The 18,856-nt window shown below is 39.4% G+C and overlaps 1 protein-coding gene across 1 annotated transcript; it reads right to left on the reverse strand.

Moving 5' to 3' along the window:
- Nucleotides 1-952: 952 nt before the first annotated feature.
- Poli (DNA polymerase iota) lies at nucleotides 953-18,012 on the reverse strand. The gene is made up of 10 exons (XM_051200853.1): nucleotides 17,877-18,012; nucleotides 16,448-16,573; nucleotides 14,259-14,423; nucleotides 12,094-12,246; nucleotides 10,053-10,289; nucleotides 7,609-7,787; nucleotides 6,775-6,866; nucleotides 3,847-3,974; nucleotides 3,203-3,408; nucleotides 953-2,041 (listed from the first exon to the last, which is right to left on the reverse strand). Exons 1-10 carry the CDS (start codon nucleotides 17,974-17,976, stop codon nucleotides 1,223-1,225), a joined length of 2,205 nt encoding a protein of 734 aa, XP_051056810.1. The 5' UTR covers nucleotides 17,977-18,012; the 3' UTR covers nucleotides 953-1,222.
- Nucleotides 18,013-18,856: the final 844 nt, after the last annotated feature.

Raw genomic sequence — 18,856 nt, forward strand, 5'->3', positions numbered from 1 at the left:
TGGCTAGGTTTCCATTACCAGTCACGAGATCCTCCTGTTGAGTGGGCCTTCAATCCAATTAGAGAGCTGCTGCTTCCCACAAAGATATTAGCGAGTGCCACTACTGCATCTACAGGGCTATTTTACCATATCATGGTTCATAGGCATCACACTGGGTAGGGTTACTCATTGTACCTTCCTTTGGCAGCTGGCATAGCACCTACTTGTATTATGGAAGCTAGTTTGCAGGGTGAAACTGGTAAAGGTGTGAGGAGTTAGGATTAGAAAGACTCACCAGGTTGAGCTACCATGCAAGTTGTCCTGGGCAGGACTGTCAGGTAGTTGGATGTGGTTAGGAAGCAATGATGTCAGGTAGTCACTGGTGAAGTGCCCTAGCACACATCATCTATTTTTTATGCTTATGTGTGTTGTTTACATTGTTAACTCATCTCAGTTTTAAACATGTACTCAGTAGATATGTTTTGTTGCTTTTCTAAGTTCTTACCCTGCAGAACATTACTCTCCACTCTTCTTCCACTACACACACACACACACACACACACACACACACACACACACACACAAAACTCTTCAAAAGCTGATTGATGCACAGTGATGTCTCAAAACTCAGGGGTCTGAAGCAGAAAGTTCACAAAATTGAGACTGGTCTGGATTACATAATAGGTTATTACTTCAAAAACAAGAATCAAACCAATTTGTTAAATTACATGTAGTAATTTGGCTAAAGATATTTACCTTTTTGAAACTGAAAAGATTATTTCCTATTTGGATGCTATAGACTGACTTTGAAACACTGCACAGTTCACACACATACACACACAAAAACCAACAAAACAACAACAACAAAAAAAAAACTGTTCTTTCCTATAGAATAAGAAATGCTGTGATGAGCCTGTATTTTGCATGCAGACATAAAACATCTGTCCCACAACTTATGGCAAACAGCCTACTGTTGACCATGATATTCCTTTTATTGGAAAATGATATAAAACAGCTATAGAAATAACAAGAAGATAGCATTTTTTTTTTTACATTATCACATTATTGATATTTTTTCCCTTTGTGCTAGAATTTACTTCTTGCACCATTCTTGCTTTATCTGGAACACCTTACACTGGGATTTCTACGTCATTGAACATTAGTTTTTAAATAAGAAGAGCTTATGGGAAGCTAATATGAAACTAATGCCTCCCTTGCTTTCTGGCCCTTTTCCTGAGTGTGATTATTTATGTACAGAGTGGAGCTCTGTTCCGGCTGTTTTCCACTCCGCCATCAATTCCTTTTGGACCTCTTCTGGTAGCTCATAGAAAACTTGAGGATCAACATCAGATGGGAAAGTAAGTTTTTCATCGGCAGATTCTTGCTCTCTACTTTCCACTAGTCCTTGATGAGAGGTGGTGGCTACTGTCTGCTTGTGACTATCCGCAGAGCGGTGTTTGAAGAAAAGTTGTTCGCTCTGCAGATTTGGAAATGAATGAAACACAGAAACGGCAGGGTTTGTATTGGAAAAGTGGAATCCTTGAGACTCTTTAGGTCCCTGACTCATGCGTTCATCTTTTAACCGATTGTCTATATAATAGGAACAATCCTTTCCGCATGATGGATGGGAAGAACTACTGGTACTCGAGCCTGACGTTCCTGGTTCACAGGGAGACACAGCCGATACCCGCTTGCCAGTAGACACAGTATCTCTGGAACTTAAGGAAGCAGCTTGCATTTGCTTTGTAGAAAAGAAAGACAATACACCTCTAGAGGCATGCAGTGGACAACTTAAACTTCCTTTCCCTTGGAGACTATCTCTGGATTTTCCAGAAAGGATCTCTTTTTGAATGTCTGCTGGAAGTTGCTTAAAGACTTCTTGGTCAACGCCCTCGGGAAGGGCCTGGAGTGGAAAGTCACTTGTGACTTCTTCTTTTAAAAGACAGGTGGCATCCAGTGGGGACTCCCCAGTTCTCATACTCTCAATTCTTCTACTTGGTAGACAATCCCAGTTGGCTTCTTTCTCTTTGTAAATGTCTTCATTGTGAGCGTCTTTCACTTTCTAGAACACAAGGGAACAGCAGAACATGTCTTAAACATCACTGCTGCTGAAGTTTTCCCATAGCTAGTGCCTTGCAAATGATTTCAAACCTGCCCAACACCTTCAGTCTTTTGTTGCCAGTGCTGAGTAGCTACAGATGATTAATCCATCCCAGTGAGTTATATTACTGTTTAGCTTATCATGATATTCATACTTTCCTTGCTAGTTAGCACTAAGTAGGAGACAAAACATACATAAGGAAAGGACCTCAACAATCATTTATTCCAACATCTAATCCTGTAAACTAAGTGATACAATGTTACTAAAAAATATATGTAGACAGCACCAAGGTCTGACTTCCCAAAAATTTCTTGTCTAAAAGGTAACATTTAATAGAAAGAAACAAAAAAGTATATATATATATATATATATATATATATATATGTGTGTGTGTGTGTGTGTGTGTGTGTGTGTGTGTGTGTGTATGTATGTATATGTGTGTGTATATAAATGTATATATCACATGGTTTTATTATGTATATAGTTTTCTGCTTGTATATGTCCCTGCAGGCCAGAAGAGGGCACCAAATCTCAATATGGATGGTTGTGAGCCACCATGTGGTTGCTGGAACTTGAACTCAGGACCTCTAGAAGAGCAGCTCCTGTTCCCTGTTCTTAAACTCTGAGTCATCTCTCCAGCCCCCAAGTATATTATTATTTTTAAGCATAATGCTACATTTATATAAAACTTAAACACTCTGAACCAAAGTTTGCACAATTTTTCTTAAATTTTTTGCATCTGACTGCCCCTTCCTTCTAGTTTCATGTAACATAAAAATGTCCATACATTCAACTAAAGCTCAACAATTATAATAATACTATTCCAATCTTAATGCAATCATAATTAATTTCTAGATATGTTTATATTTATAAGCCAATCCACAAATATTCCTCCAAAAAAATGTGCTAATACTTCCCAAACAGAAGAACCATACTATTTGTCTCTTTTATTCTGATCTTTACACTTTCCTCTCAGATTACAATATATTTAATGCCAACGGCCATCCTGTGACAGGAGCTACAAATGAGTAAATCACCCAAACAGGAACACATCAAAGAATCTCCAAGTAGCACTAAGTACGAATGTACACTGCATTTCTAGCATAGTAAAGGTGTACTCACAAAACTGTGCTTGCCGGAGTGGGACGTGGTTGACAGGGACGATGTTAAGTAGAAATCCATGGGCCCCTTCTTAGCAGTGCTCAGTGTTTTCAGGTTGCAGAAGCACACACTCAGAAGAGTAAGGTGAAATGGCATCTTCACATTTACCATATTTCGGAAAAGTTTCATAAGGATATCAACCAGGGGAGTCATTACATCATAGTTTCCTAAGTAAAATGTATATATACATTTTACTTAGTATAATATAGTATAATAGTATAAGTATAATATAGTATAAGTATAATAAGCACCTGCATCTTAATTAATATTCAAAGTATAGTATTATTCACATGAGATATATTACAAAATTAAAACCTAATTTGGGATCTCTGGGCATTTGGCAATATTTACTAAATGTATTCTACACAATTATTTTAGTTTTGTTCCCTTTGAAGTTGGGATATATTTTTAACTAAATATTTACTGTTTAAATAACTAAGAATTTACTTTTATTATCTCTTAAAGAGTTTTCCTACTGTTACTCCCTGGTAAAATTAATTTTGAAAATGACTTCAAAATACTTTTATGTAGTATGTTTCTAACTCAAAGTTTACTTTTTGAAGAGTTCAATATGCCAACTACGTTCTTAGAAAAGTAGCCCATACCTGTCCCTAATTTCTGAATGACATGGGAAGGAATGGGACACTGGCGACTCTCACGATTACAGTGTTTATCAGAGTACCGACGGATGACTAATCTTATTGTATGGGGCTTCCTTCCATCGTGGCATACTCTAAAAACACAAATGGAAAAACAGAATTATAAAATGTAATAACATGTCTTTAAGATGTTGGGACATGTATGTACTGAAGTGTCAGATCCGGTAACTATATGTACTGTCGCAAGTGGTACATAATAAGCAATACATGCTCAAGAACACCCAAGTGAGTATCTCAAGTCAGCATAGCAAAGCGCTGACATTTAAAATAGAACAGTCACTCAGAATTAAGTGCTGTCAGAAATGGAGCAATCTATTCTATAGTCCCAAACATAGTTATAAAAACATATTAAATTGGCAAGAATGTTTGCCAGCTATAGATTCAGTAGAGGACTAATAGCCAGAATATATAAAGAACTCGAAAATCAAGCATCAGGAAAACAACCCCACCAAAAAAAAAAAAAAAAAAAAAAAAAAATTGTCTCTGTTCCCTAACTGCAGACTGATGGGACAGGCTACCTCACCTCACACTCCTGCCCCTGTGTCTTCCCCACTTGGAGGGGACATTTTTTCCCTCCCTTATGCCAAGAAGCAAAATAAACTGATCCTCCTTTAAAGTAAAACTCCTTTGCTGTTTCATTAGAATGGCTACCATTAAGTCAAAAGATAACAAATGTGGGTAAAGGATGTGTAGAAAGATGAGTCCTCATTCTCACTGGTGAGAGTACTATCTAGTACAGCCACTGTGGACATCCGTGTGGAGGTCCCTCAGAAAGCTAAAAACAAATCTACCATATGATTTACCCATACTGCTCCTGGGCTTTTAACCAAAGGCCTTAATAATGAAAATTTGAGGTATGTGTGAGGAAATGGATGGACTTCCTACATACAATATATTAAGCAAGGTCATACAATCTCAGAAAGAAAGAAACTATATGTTCTCCCTCATGTTCAGAATCTACCCAAATGTACACATGGGTACAGTGTAACATGGAGAGGACAAGAAAGCTTAACTATAAGGGGGCGACTAGGAAGGGCTGAATTGAATTGGGCCACACCTTCTGCTGGCAGTCCATATAAAGGACATGGAAGAAGGAAGCTTGCTCTTTTTGCCTGCATGCTCTCACTGTCACAAGCAAGTCCATTCCTTCACTGGCATTACATATATAGTTGGATTTGCATAGTTCCTGCTTAGCAGAAGGAACTCCATGCCTGGTGCTGTAAGACCAGCCAAAAGCCTTTGGCTGGAGAGGTCATAGACCCTAGAAAAAAAATCTACCATTTCATTAAACTGGTATAACATTGCCAGTTGATGGTGGCACATGCCTTTAATCCCAGCACTCTGGAGACAGAAGCAGGTGGATCTTTATGAGTTTGAGGCCTGGTGCTTATATTTTGGTGATAAGCAACAGCTGCCTAATTGGACTTAAGGTCCACTCAATGGGACATGAGGAAAAAGCTAAAAGCAATTTTAAACTAGTACCTAGAGGATGGCTTTGTAAAATACAGCTTACCCTCCTTTCCTCCCTGTAGGATTAATCAATAGATTCTCTAGAAGAAAAATATATTTCATACACAGACACAAGATAAATGAAATTATGTTTATACCAGTCAGTTAAATCTGTTATACCTCTGTCATAAAAGAGGTGCTGCATGTGGTGTTGGAGGCTTTGAAAAGCAGACGCATGAGCAAATGCTAATACCTGGTGTCTCAGAAGTTTAGAGTGCCCGCTCTCTTCAGGACTGAGTCTTCAAGGGCGAGGATTTAGATATAACATACACTTCCTGTTGTGTCCTGTGTTGGGCCATTCTCCACAGCCACACATCTCAGAGTACTCGTGAGCTGCGGTAGAGTGAGTGATGACCCAGTTTCAACAGCACACTCCAAGGACAGAATGAGTCACATCACTGGAGCTGAGTCATGCTCACCCTCGGAGCATGCAGCCAGCAGTGAGCAGCATAGCTCTGCTCCAGACATGAGGCCAGCTGCACAGGGCAGCAAAATGGAAGGCGACCTGAGATCATGTTTTCTGATACTAGCAACTAGTTGTTTCATCTGTCTACAGCTAGTCTCCCTTGGATCACTCCAGAAGCACACATGTTCTAAACCAATTTGAGACACTTCTAATGGGTGAACTGATGGGAAAGAAATGCTTTCTTGCAAGAAATGAGAAATGCACATTTCAAAGACAACAAGGAGCACCAGGAAACATCTCTTGTCAGCTTAGGTTACTTTTTTTGTATCTTTACATCCCAGTTGACGCATCACTGTTAACTCTCAGGCCAGAGTCCCTGAACACACTTGTACCCACTCATGCACTGCCCCGTTTAGTAGGCATCCCTTCCTTTGACTCCACTATCTTTTCAACAGTTTGGGGAGTGGGGGCTCCCACTGCTTTCTCCAGTGTTGCCACTTCGGCATCCTCCTCTTCTGAAATATCATGAACCCCGACACACAGTCCGGCATACGGAGAGTTAGAACTGTGGTGGAAGTACTCTTCTTGCACTTTCCCCCCTTTAACTGAAAAGCAGGCAATTATGACGGCAGGAGCAAGGCTGTGAGATAATTATAGGGAAGATTTTAAATGCCCTTCTCACCTAAAGTCTCTAAGTCTAGGAAAAGGAACATTAGAAATACCTAAGAAATCATTCAAGTAACTAACTACTGTAGCTTAGGATCAACATACCCACCATGTCACTTGAAAGAAGACTAATGGCAGTGGGTAATTTTAATTAAGAGTACATGATGAGAGAAATGTAATGTCAAGTGATCTATCTTGAATACAGTTAATCTGGGAAGCCCGATATAGAACGCAATGTCTATGGGGTGCATACAGGATGAATACAAAGGATGATGAGACAAAATGAAAAGTACCTCTTCAAAAGGCTGGAAAGCAGTTCTTCAATCTTCATTTTAGCTTCAGCTTCCGATGAACACTTTTTAAATGTGTCTTCTTCACTAAAGGACTAGCAAAGAAGTATAAACTAGTGCAAACTCAAACACAGCACTCATGCCAAAGAAATGCTCAGCACACTCTTTACCACCTCGTCCTACTATGTGACAACACCAGGCTCTCTTTTTCGTTAACTCTTGGTGTGGACAGTTATTGTGCACAAGTCATGAAATGCTAAACACTAGGACCAGCTCCAGTCTCTCTATACTTCTCTATACACTACAGCAAGGCTCCAACAGCCCTCAAACTTTAATCTTGGAGCTTGACAGTGTTTGAACCTGGTCTTGAGAAAGGGGAAGCAAATATGGATAAATAGCACTGTCAAGCTCCAAGATTTGTGGTGAAATTTAAATGCGCCAAATATGTGGAGCACTTTCTAAAGTACCTGGGACATAAGAAAAAAAAAAAAAAAACATACTAACTGGATAATTATACCCTCCCCATTTGCCAAATCACTGGATTATTCTGGAAACAAAGATGTTTCAAAAGATTAAAATGCTTTCTTCATGTTTGTGTGTGTGTGTGTTAGGATTTTAAGACAGTAGTAAAAAGAAAACATAATTTGATTAAAACTACTGACAAGCAAGTTCCAATTTTAGAGTACTTACTAAGCTCACATAAGTCACTTTCTCATAGGGAAGGGATCACGTACAAGCACCAAAGCAAAGGAGAGCAGTGAATACTGAAGCCAGACAGCTTTATCTTAAGTAGCATCACAACTAGGACCTCGTGAAATGAACACCATGCTCACGTACCTGCGGTGGCCCTGAGGGTGTGACAGGAGAATTGTCCTCTCCAAAACTGAGCTTCTGAATGCGCTGAGCAACTGAACTTCCTAACTCCTTTTCCAATGTTTTGATTGAAAAGGTCTGAAGATCACACACACTATTGATTCCCAGCACCTCAAGACGTTTGGCAGTCTTATAGCCAATACCTGAACAACAGAAATGCATCCTGTTACAAAGGATTTGCTTTTGAAAATAAAGCTACTCTAAATATTAAAAATGTTTCCACCACACGATAAGTTCCTTAATACTTTACTAAGCTCAAACCGCATTACAAAAACCACTGACTTTCTTCCACTGAGGGCTTGTGGATGATATAAATAAACTTCTCTGAAACCCTCCTAACATGGACTACCTCCTAAGAGACAGCCAATGTGTTCTGTCTGGATCAAACACATATTTTATAGCCTGTACTTCGATACTGTGAAAAAATAAAAAAATACCTGTACTTCGATACTGTGAAAAAATAAAAAATAAATTATAAAAGTTATAATTCATGTATGCAAAAAGGACTGCACTACCAGCAACAATTAGAAGTGCCAAGCAAATTCATAAATGGCCCACCACACATGAACCCACAATCATACTTACCATCCAGAACAAACTAAAAGAAAAAGAAAAAATAACAAGCAAAAATTTTCCTGCTAACCTAACTCCATTAAAAAAGTCATATTTTATGCATAGGAGAAATACGCTTTGAAATGCTTTTCTAAATTTCATTTAAAAATAATAATCCTACAGCACTCTGGTTTCCTTGCACAGACAGTAAAAGCAGTAGATTGCAGGAAGCAGGCATGTAGGGGGAAATTATTAAAATGGAGTAACAGATCACTTTACAGCAGAATTAAAGACTGACAATTAGAATAAAAGAAAAGGTAAAAGTCTATGAAAAACCCAGATGAGGGCTAGGGATGGAGGCTCAGCAGACAGAGTGCTTGGCTAGTTTCCATGAGGGGCTGGGTTTTATCCCCAGAACTACATAAAACTAGCTGTGGTTGCAGAACTCAGGGTGTGGTGGTAAAGTAGTAAGTCAAGGCCATTTTCAGCTACAGCAAGTTCCAGGCTAATCTATGCTACGTGAGATCAAAACAAAACACAGATAATTAACTAAAAAGTAAATCAAGCAAGAGTGTTTTGCAGGGGTATAGAGATCTCAGCTTATTACAATCTAACATGAGTCTTCAGGAGAGTCAATCCTTCCTATTAGACTACTGAAGAAGGTAAGCTAGGATAAAAAGCAAATTAAATCACTCTAGCATCTGTCTAAAAAGAGAAGTAGTGCCATTTAAATGGTGACGTTTCTATTGTCTCAGAAATCCATTTCCCCATTTTATTCCTAAATCCCTACAAAAATGAACTTTAATGTATTCATTAATAATAGACAGCCTATCTGTCCTTGACTACTAAGTAGGTCACTTGTCTTTAAAATGAGGAACTCGGGAACTAGAAGATGGTTCTTTTGGTAAAGTAATGTTGCATAAACCCTAGGATCTTAGTCCACATAAAAAGCCATGAGCTCAGGTGCATACCCAAAACCCAAGAAGTAGGGAGGTGGTGACAGGAGGGTCCCTCTAATCCATGATCTCAGGTTCAGTGAGAGACTGTCCCAAAAAATATGCTGAGGTGATTAACAATGATACTTGCGGTTGACATACCTGCACACCCACAAACACATATGCACAAAAGTATGGACACACAAAAGTTTTTTTTTTTTTTTTTTTTTTAATGAAAAGCTCCACTAAAAGCTTTTGGAAGTTCACTGTGCCACTAATATTTTATTCAAAGTCCACAAAGAGATGTTGCAGGATATTTGTTTAAACTGTGTGAAAACTGTTACTGTGATTGGCTTAATAAAAGGTTGAAAGGCCAATAGCTAGGCAGGAGAGGTTGGGGGGACTTCCAGGTAGAGAGAGGAAATCAGGGGGATGAATCTCAGCTTGCAGGGATTGCCAGGGAGACACTGAGGGAGTTAGACACACAGAATGGAGGAGAGGTTCTGAGCCACATGGCAGAATGTAGATTAATACATACTGGCTAATTTAAAAGAGGCAGTTGGGAACAAGACTAAGCGAAAGGCCAAGATTTCATAATTAATAATAATTTGGGTGCTGGCAGTGTAAAGTCCAACAAGAAAGATCTACTACAGGGATACATTGCAAATGATGAACTCCCTTCTCTGTGAAATGTACAGAGAAACTGTAAGTATAGGACCATATGGTCCCAAGGCACCACTCAGAACCTTATGTAGAAAAGTCCTTTCACATATTTCTTCAAAAAAATTTGTTCCAGAAAACATTTCAGGTTTTTTTGGTTTTATCCAAAAGCCAAATGTGTGCCTCTAGGAATTAAATGCCTATTAAATTAAAGAAATTACAACAAAACCAATATACAGTCTTCACATGTATTTGTCTTACCAGGCATTTCCTTTATGTGGTTCAAACTGTGAATGAGATCTTGACAGCTTTCAGGTAATAAGACTGTTTGCTGATTTGGTTTAAAAACACCAGAAACTAACTTTGCCAATAGTTTATTGGGAGCCACTCCAGCACAACCAGTGAGCTCAAGCTGATGATACATGGCTTCGCGCATCTCTGCAGCAATCTGCGACCCGACCACAAGTCTCACGTGGGTGATGTTTTGCAGGTTTACAGCTATAATGACAATGCTATTACCACAAAAACATTCATTTTTCTTTTCCACAGAAAGCTTTAAATAAGCCCAGGATTTTGTTTGTATCCACCTCTCCCCCACCACTCTTCTGTTGCTTTTGTTCTTCATAGATTACTATAAAGTGAACAAATGCCTAGAGTCTGTGATAATGCTGGGAGTGCTAATCATTACCAGACTATGAAAATGCAGCTCATAAGAAGTTCCAGTGGCCATGCATAAAACTTTTATTCACGTTTACCAATAAATAAGTAGAAATAAGTATATATTCACACATTACCTGAACACCTTAATGAAAACTATTTCTGACTGGCCCATGGGTTAGGAGATCTGCTTATGACATTGTAGGGAGATTATAAAGAAATACATTTTCTTTGGTGTGGAATGGTAGAATTATATGGACCCATCTTTATCCTTAGGATTCATGCTGAAAGAATTTGGAGATAAAGTGTCACAGAGCCTACAATTTAGTCCCCAATGGCTCATCCATCAGTCTAGCTCAAAGCAAGCACACAGTCCACAGAGGCAAGATAAAAATAAATGTGCCAAAATGATAACTGGCTTGTCTATAACAGACAAGACTGTTCACACCATGATTCCTCAATTTATGTGCTTGTTTGAAAGGAACTATTTTTAAATCTATATGGAGCCAGGCACTTGGGAGCCAGGCAGAGGCAAGCTGATTGCTGAGTTCAAAGCTATCCTGGTCAACACATAAGTTCCAGACCAGCCAGGTTACATAGTGAGAGCTGTTTCAACAAATAACTTATATTAGGAATTAGGCACTTATAATGCCTTGAAATATAAAATCTAGCTCTCTATACACTGATGTGTTTGTTCTCAGTAGAAAGGTTTGCTGTGCAAAGCCGTATCTGGAATCTTACTTGCTTTCTACCCTGGTGACTAACAAAAGAGCACAGGTACAAGAGACACAGGAGAAGTTTCTTGTCTCCTAAGAAATGGTGGTCCTACCCCTTTTCTTCTGTGGGGACTAGCTATACAGGATTCTCCAAACAGGAGCATAAGAAAAGGCACATGCTGAGAAATAGGAACAGCTAGGTCGGGCTGCTCTTACATAAAGAGCTTGTCTTCCACATTGATTGCCCAGCAGTCATGGGTGCCTAGCAGTCTAATCAGATATTCACAGGCACTCACTGCAACTTATTTATAGATGCAAATATCCCTAGAAAAGCATCAGTCCTCCACATCTGAATATGTGAAGATGGATGACATTGTTTTCTTGCTCATAGCTGCTAATGGTCATCGGAACCGATTAATCTGAAGCATGGAAAGGTCACTTGCACACCGCAAGATAGGTTTGTGACTAAAGGCCCAGACAAGATTCAGCCAGGATCCAACAGGGGACTCTTAGTGCCTCAGAGGAACAGAAGGGATCAGGGAAAATATACATCGACAGCAAATTCAGGAGAATGTACACATTCAAAATTCAGGAGAATTAAAATAATGATTTTAAAAAAAAAAGTAAGAAGTCAACTTCTGGAACTTAAGGATGACCTACAAAGCTATGGTTCTTAAAAAAACAGATGGGAAAGAATGGGAGGATAACTCCCTCTGAGAGACGAAAACCATCCAAGACACATTCCTTCACACTACTGAACTATCCTGAATACTTAACATGGACCAGCAAGACCTCATTTGGGCTATCTTAGATACCAAACATAGCTGTATCTCCAAAGAGGCCACAAATCTGTCAGCGACCTCGATGACTATGGGATATATTCACTTAAAGTAACCGGTCACCCAGGGGGATGGGGAGGAAGCACTCACACTGGTTATTGTAAACATGGCCTGACACAGTCACAGAGAGAATCTCATCTCTTGGAAGCTGCTGGAGTCTTTTCTCCACCATTTCTGTTAGATCCACAAAATTTTCATCAAATCCAAGTCTCTCAACAACTGGACTAAATTCCTCCAACAGTTCTAAATTGAAATAAAATTGGAACACAGACAAAATTAAGTTAAGACTAGAACAGAATTCACTGTTTAGTAATCAAAGTACCAAATACAGCATATTAAAATATGTGTACACCACATGCAAGGCAGCTACACGCCCTTTTAATTTTTAACTTAAATTTTTACATTATATGTATGTGTGTTTTGCCTGTATGTACATCTGTGTACCATGTTTGTGCCTGGTACCTGCAGAGGCCAGAAAAGGGCAATGGATTCCCTAGGACTGGAGTTACAGATGGTTGTGAGCCCCCATGTGAGTGCCAGGCATTAAAGCCAGACCCTCTGCAACAAGCAGCCAGTACTCTTTTTTTTTTTCCCATAATGTATATTTTTTTCTTATTTTACATATCAATCCTAGTTCCCTCTCCCTCCCTCCCATGCCCCCCACACTCCTCCCCCCCCAGTTGCATTCCCCATCCATGCCACAGGGAGGGTGAGGCCTTCCACGAGGGATAATCAAAATTTGTCAAGTCATTTGGGGTAGGGAGAGGCCCTCCCTCCTGTCTCTAGGCTATGGGAGTATCCCTCCATGGGGAATGTGATCTCAAAGTCCTTTCCTGCACCAGGGATAAATCCTGGTTCCACTGTCAGAGGTCCATTAGACTGTCCAGGCCTTCTAACTGAGACCCACATTCAAGTGGTCTTGGTTGGTCCTATGCTGGTTTTCCAGCTATCAGTCTGGCAGCCAGTACACTTAACCACTGAGCCATCTCCCAATCCAGCTCCACAACCTTTAATAATATCCTCAGTTAAAACACTTTTGAGTAAAGGCAATATTCAAAGGAAAAAAGTTCAAAAAATAATATTCCTAAGATAATTTGCTCACAGGAATACATTCAGTCTTCCACATCTATAACTTTTTTTTTAATCTGTAGTATACTTTAAAAAAAAAAAGAGTCCATGCTTAGAGGTAGTTAAAATCTTGAAGTTGATGTTATTAAATTAAATCTTCTTAGAAAAGAATAACCAAGTAAAATTTTAGCTATATTTTCCACAAACATTTGCAATAAACAAAATGAACATTTAAAACTAATTTTTAGAATATTCTACAATGAAGTATTTTTGATGAGCCATTCCCTCTGTACATCCCCTGAGGATGAAGTAACTGGAGTGGCATAACCTTCAGGAATTCAAAGGCCTAGCATCACAGTAAGACTCAGCCATTACGATGTTCACTAAACTGACCTAAACCGAGACTCAGAAAGCATTCAAGAGGACTATCAATTCTGAAATGAGATTGAAAACTAATCACTAAATTACAACCTTAAAGTCATTTTTACTTACCCCTGAATCTTCTTCTAACTAGATGGTGAAAAGTACAGCATTCACATATACCAAATACATTTTTAAAAAACTGGACAGCAACAGAAGACACTAATGTTGATATCTGGCACACACACATGCACGTGTGCCCATGCACACACACAACACATAAATTTCACACCCATAAAAAGCATCTTTCTTCACAGTATTTACTTTCATTTTATACTTTAAAATATCATTTACATTTTTCCGTTACTTATATAAATATTATTCATGACCAAATTTAAATTACATTCAACTATTCATTTTCTCACCACAGCTGTAACACTAAAATTTTGTATTAAATTTATTTATTTATTTGGGGCATATGAAGCCTCTTGTATATTTAAAAATTTTTATTACTTTTATTTATTTGGTGGGGGCAGAGGGGCACATGCTACAATGTGTGTGGAGGTCAGAGGACAACGTGTCCCAATCAGTTCTCTTCTCCCATCACGTGGGTACCAGGGATGGTACTCCAGTTGTCGGGCCTAACATCAAGGGCATATATCCACTGAGCCATCATGCCAACTCCTTAATAATTTTTGGAGTGAGCAAGGCCTAATTTTGTCTTAAGGTGTTAGGAAAAAAGACCCAGATATATGGCACTTTACAGATATTATTTGTATAGTGAATAGTTGTGCTACATGTTAAACTATGTGGCAACTAACTTGTACCTGTAACCTTATATGACATCTCTCTGTAGCGGCTCAAGTCTTCTCCATTCACGAGGACCAGCTGGGGACACTTTTCTTTTGCATCTCTGACAGTCATAAGTTTTTTAACTCCAAGTTTCCTAGCTTCATAGTTGCAAGTAACCACCAAGTATTTCTGTTGAATACCTATAAAATAAATAAATAAATAAATAAATAAATAAATAAATAAATAAGAGTCATCTGAGGAAACCAAGCATTTTTAAATACAGTTTCCTAGTTCTGAGCTGTAACAGTGAGGTGATAACCCACTGTCTCCTTTGTGGTTGTTTGTAGCAATGAAGCTCAAACCCACAGCCTTGAGCACGCTGGCCAAGCACTCTATCACTGCTACTTTCAGAGCCTTCCAGGCTTTGCTCTTTCCCAACCCTCCACAGAGGCTCTGAACTCACTATGTAACCCACGCTGCCATCTAAGGTGGAATCTTCCCACCTCTGCCTTGCTTTTGCAAGTGCTGGGATTACAGAAGTGTACCACCTTGCCCAGTTCACAATGGGTTTTGACAAGAAAAAAAGACATGTGAGTTAGGTACAACAGCCTCTATCAAATTCTAAGAAGAAACATCAAGGGGGTTGTATGTTTGTTTGTTTTGTTTTGTTTTTTGAGCTATCCCCACTTACAAATTATAAAATACCAACTTTATTCTCCCATATCTTAACTTTTATATTTAGCTTTTTTCTAATTGGAGAAGAAAGAATTTATATTAAATAAGAAAATACTGAATACTTGTAGCAGAAACTACATGTAAGGATGTGGGCAGTTACTCATACACAAAAGGGAAGCCGTGTTTCTCAAATTTAAATTATTGTTAAGTCAATATACTCTAACGAATTTTCAGTGATAAAACATAAATTAAATCCTTCAAGGATTCTTTTCAGACAACTCAAAGCCCAATTAATTTACATTGTCATGTAATACTCTTGGGTATGTTTAACAAGCAATAAGCCCAATGAAAATAAAAAGAACAATTAAATACCAGTTGCTGCTAGAAAAACTGATTTATCCTCTGAGCAAACTGCCAGTGAATATGAGCAATATTCTAGAAGCCAAACTACAGCAGTCATGAGAGATCCTGTCCCATTAAGTACGGTAAGCAAAGAACTATAACTCATAATAATTTGTAGTTTTACTGTGAGGAATTATTTTGGGCTTCCTTTTGAAACTGACAACATTATGACCACCTATAGAATACATTTTTAAAAATGTACCAGGCATTTAAGATTACTAAAATTATTCCCTTTTCTCTTTTTACTCAAGTTGATTGCTCCATGACAAAGTAAGTATATTCATCTGCAATATATGGAAAAGAAAAAACCTACACCCATTCTAAGATAAATAAAAATTAATTTTGCTGATACATTTTTCATATATCTGATGATGCCTGAAAGTCTCAGTGAGCTATATAAAAAAGGCCTGACTAGTAACTCCAAAGCTAAAAGGGCTCCCCACAGCAGGTCTTGGCCTGAGCTGGTTGCATATTTGTCAATAAAAGCTGACTGAGCATTCACACTTTGCAGTTCACCATAACCACTTAATAGCTACTTCTCAATCACACAATACCTTTCAGTTCAAAGTAACTACTGGGCATCTTGTGCTAACTAGAATGGTTTTCAGAAGTGGGGGGGGGGACTGATCCCCTAATTTAAATCACTGACCTCTTGGGAAAGCTTAAGGATTCAGCCTCACCTTACAGAACTAAAACCTAGTCATCCCTTTGTTCTTCAGGAAATCAACCCGACGGGCTGTAATTTATAAAAGCCATGAAGGCACAAAATGAAAGCAGCGACTACCCTTTGTGCTTATACTAAAAGACCCTTCATATATGCATGAAAGAAAAGCCATTTTCCTTACTTGAGGTACATGACTACAGAAGTGAGCTACATCTAAGGGCTCATTACATACCTACAGAAGTGAGCTAGTTCATCTACTAAGAGCTCATTCTGGTTTGTGTGCAAACTACCTATGCTAATGTGGTCACCTTTATTAAAGGCACAAGATTTGGTACATTTACTCTTGATAGCAAAGCAAATATGACTGCCAACCAAGTTCTTAAGAATGGACTTCAAGAACTGTCTTTATAATAAATCAGAAAAAGAAATCATACTTGAAGCTAATTTTATCATCACCCAACAAAGATAACATCAATGGATTACCTAAAGGTTTGTCCTTTAATTCTGGATTGGAGATCATTTCTACTTGGGCATAAAAGCAATCCAGGTCCACATGTACTATGACTCTGGATGAAGAGATTCTTGTTGGCACCCTTTGATCGAAAACTGCTGCATAAGACATAAAGAAAAGCAAACATATTCAGGCTGCTTATCATTAGGGAGCAACTAAGGGACCCTTAAAACATTATGTCTGAAAAAGGTCTGAAGAGTTTTTCCCCTTGGATTTTATGATGTGCCAAATGCCAACTATTTAGATGCCCCAAAGTATCTACAAATCATGAAAACATAAAACTCTGTCAATAAAAAGGTCTTCAGTTACTACATTTCCCCTCTCAGGGTAGTTAATTTAAGGGGAAAAGTCTTGATCAATAATGAATGGCACAAAAGCTAGTATTATCTAAGTCTTTTAGAAATTTTTAAGCAATAAATTGTAGCAAGGTTATTTTCAACCAACTTGAAAATTACTCAAAATGACCTGCCTGTCCCTACATTAAAAAAGAAAAAAAAAAGTCAAACTGGCCCGCACAACCTGTTGTTCCAGAACACTAAATTTAGCTCCCATGAGAATATGATTTCCTGTTCTTAAGTCCCCAGTGCCTAGAACAGTGCCTGGAGCACAACAAACAACAAATAATTAACTGCTGAGTTGAGAAACTGAGTAATTTTAAAAACTAGGGTCTGGGGTACACCTGAAACCTGAAAGCCAGTGAGTAAATAGTATGTTATGGGTGGTAAAGGAGGCCATAGGAACAATACTCTTCTTTAGTTACCAACAAAGCAGCCTAAATGCAACCCTGGCTAGGAAAAGCATATTTGTAGAAAAAAATGACAAATTCTAAATATAGTGTGCCCTTCGGTAAATGGGGATTAGTTGTGTACTAACTTTAATTAGGACTTTTTGATATATGTACCAAGGAGATATTACAGATATTGATTGCCATAACTTTTGTGCTCATTGAGGGGTGGGGAATGGGAGGGTAGGTATGTCAGTGAGTGGACATCCAGCGTAGGGCAAGGCTCCACAAGGCAGGACCACACAGGCTGGGATGGAAGTGGATCACCTAGGAACTCCAGCCTGCCTGCTAGATTCGGGGCCATCCTTTCCTACCTGGGCTGAGGCCAGGTCTCTACGTCTAAGACGACAAGGTCCTCCTATTCTCCGACTTGGAGCCGCCGGAAATATCAAGGGTCCCCTTGGGAGGTCAGGAAAAGCCTGCCCGCCCCGGAGACAGGTGCACTCCACTCATGTGTGCAGGAATGCAGGCTTGCCCAAGCGTGCAGGAGCTGGGGCAGTAAGCCTGCAGTCTCCAGCCCCGAGCGGGACCGAGTGGCCGCGCCCCAACGACCGCCCCGGGCGCCCGCCCTTCCCACCCTTCCCTTCCTTTCCCGCCATCACCCGGACGGCGCACACCCCGCGAGCTGCCCGTCGCCCCCGCGTCCAAGGGCTCCATGACGCGAGCAGCTTCTTCTTCCTCCGCGGGGCCGCCTTCCTCCTCGGGCTCCACCCCCATCTTCACCGGCGGCCAACCGCGGAGCAGCTGCTGCACGGTCTCCTAGGAAACCACGGCCCAGCCTCCGTCCTCACGCCTGCGCACTCGAGCGGAACCGCCTGAGTGGCAGAGGGCGGGAGAAGAGGGAGAACCTATGCAACCTGGTTGAGGTTGTTAAAGTAGAAGAGGAAGAACCCAAATGGCCTTACTTTTTCTCTCGTCTTTACCTTTTTTTTTTTTTTTTAATTATTAACGTATATGTGTAAATATATGCTATGTGAGTGCTAGTGTCCTCAAAAAGCCGGAAAAAAGGCATTGGGCCCTCTAGGACTGGAGTTAACCTGAGGTTGTGAGCCCCTTATTTCTGGGAACTGATGTTGGGTTCCGAGGAAGAGCAAGCAGCAAGTACTCTCACCTCTGAGAAATCTCTTCAGCTCCGTTCTTCTCTTTTATTGATTTGGTTTTCCCTGAAGGCTTCAGTGTTCTGCTCATACCTAAAATTTTAATTTTTTAAGTATATTCTGTCCGATGATTTGTTAGTAAAACCGTTAACCCTTAAATCTGAGTGATTTGTGTTGACCCAAATGATAATAAGACCAAGGTAACCAGGTAAAGACAGGATTAACAAGAATGTGAAAGTCTGTTGAGCTTTGTTTTATTTAAAGAGACTCTGATGCGTTGGGCCTCTACATGGTTTACATCAAATATTAATTAATAATAATAATGAGTAGGGCTTTGACACACTAACTTTGGGTCATAAAGTCGCCATTCCAGACTCTGATTTTGCTGACATTATAACTTTAAGCATGTTGTATGACTGCTCTGATCTTGCACTGTAAAAACAAAACAGGCAAACACTCTCGATTACATAAATGGAGATAAAACAACATATTTTAATAGT

The sequence above is a fragment of the Phodopus roborovskii genome, unplaced genomic scaffold, assembly GCF_943737965.1.
Source record: "Phodopus roborovskii unplaced genomic scaffold, PHOROB, whole genome shotgun sequence".
In the NCBI taxonomy this organism is placed as follows: domain Eukaryota; kingdom Metazoa; phylum Chordata; class Mammalia; order Rodentia; family Cricetidae; genus Phodopus; species Phodopus roborovskii.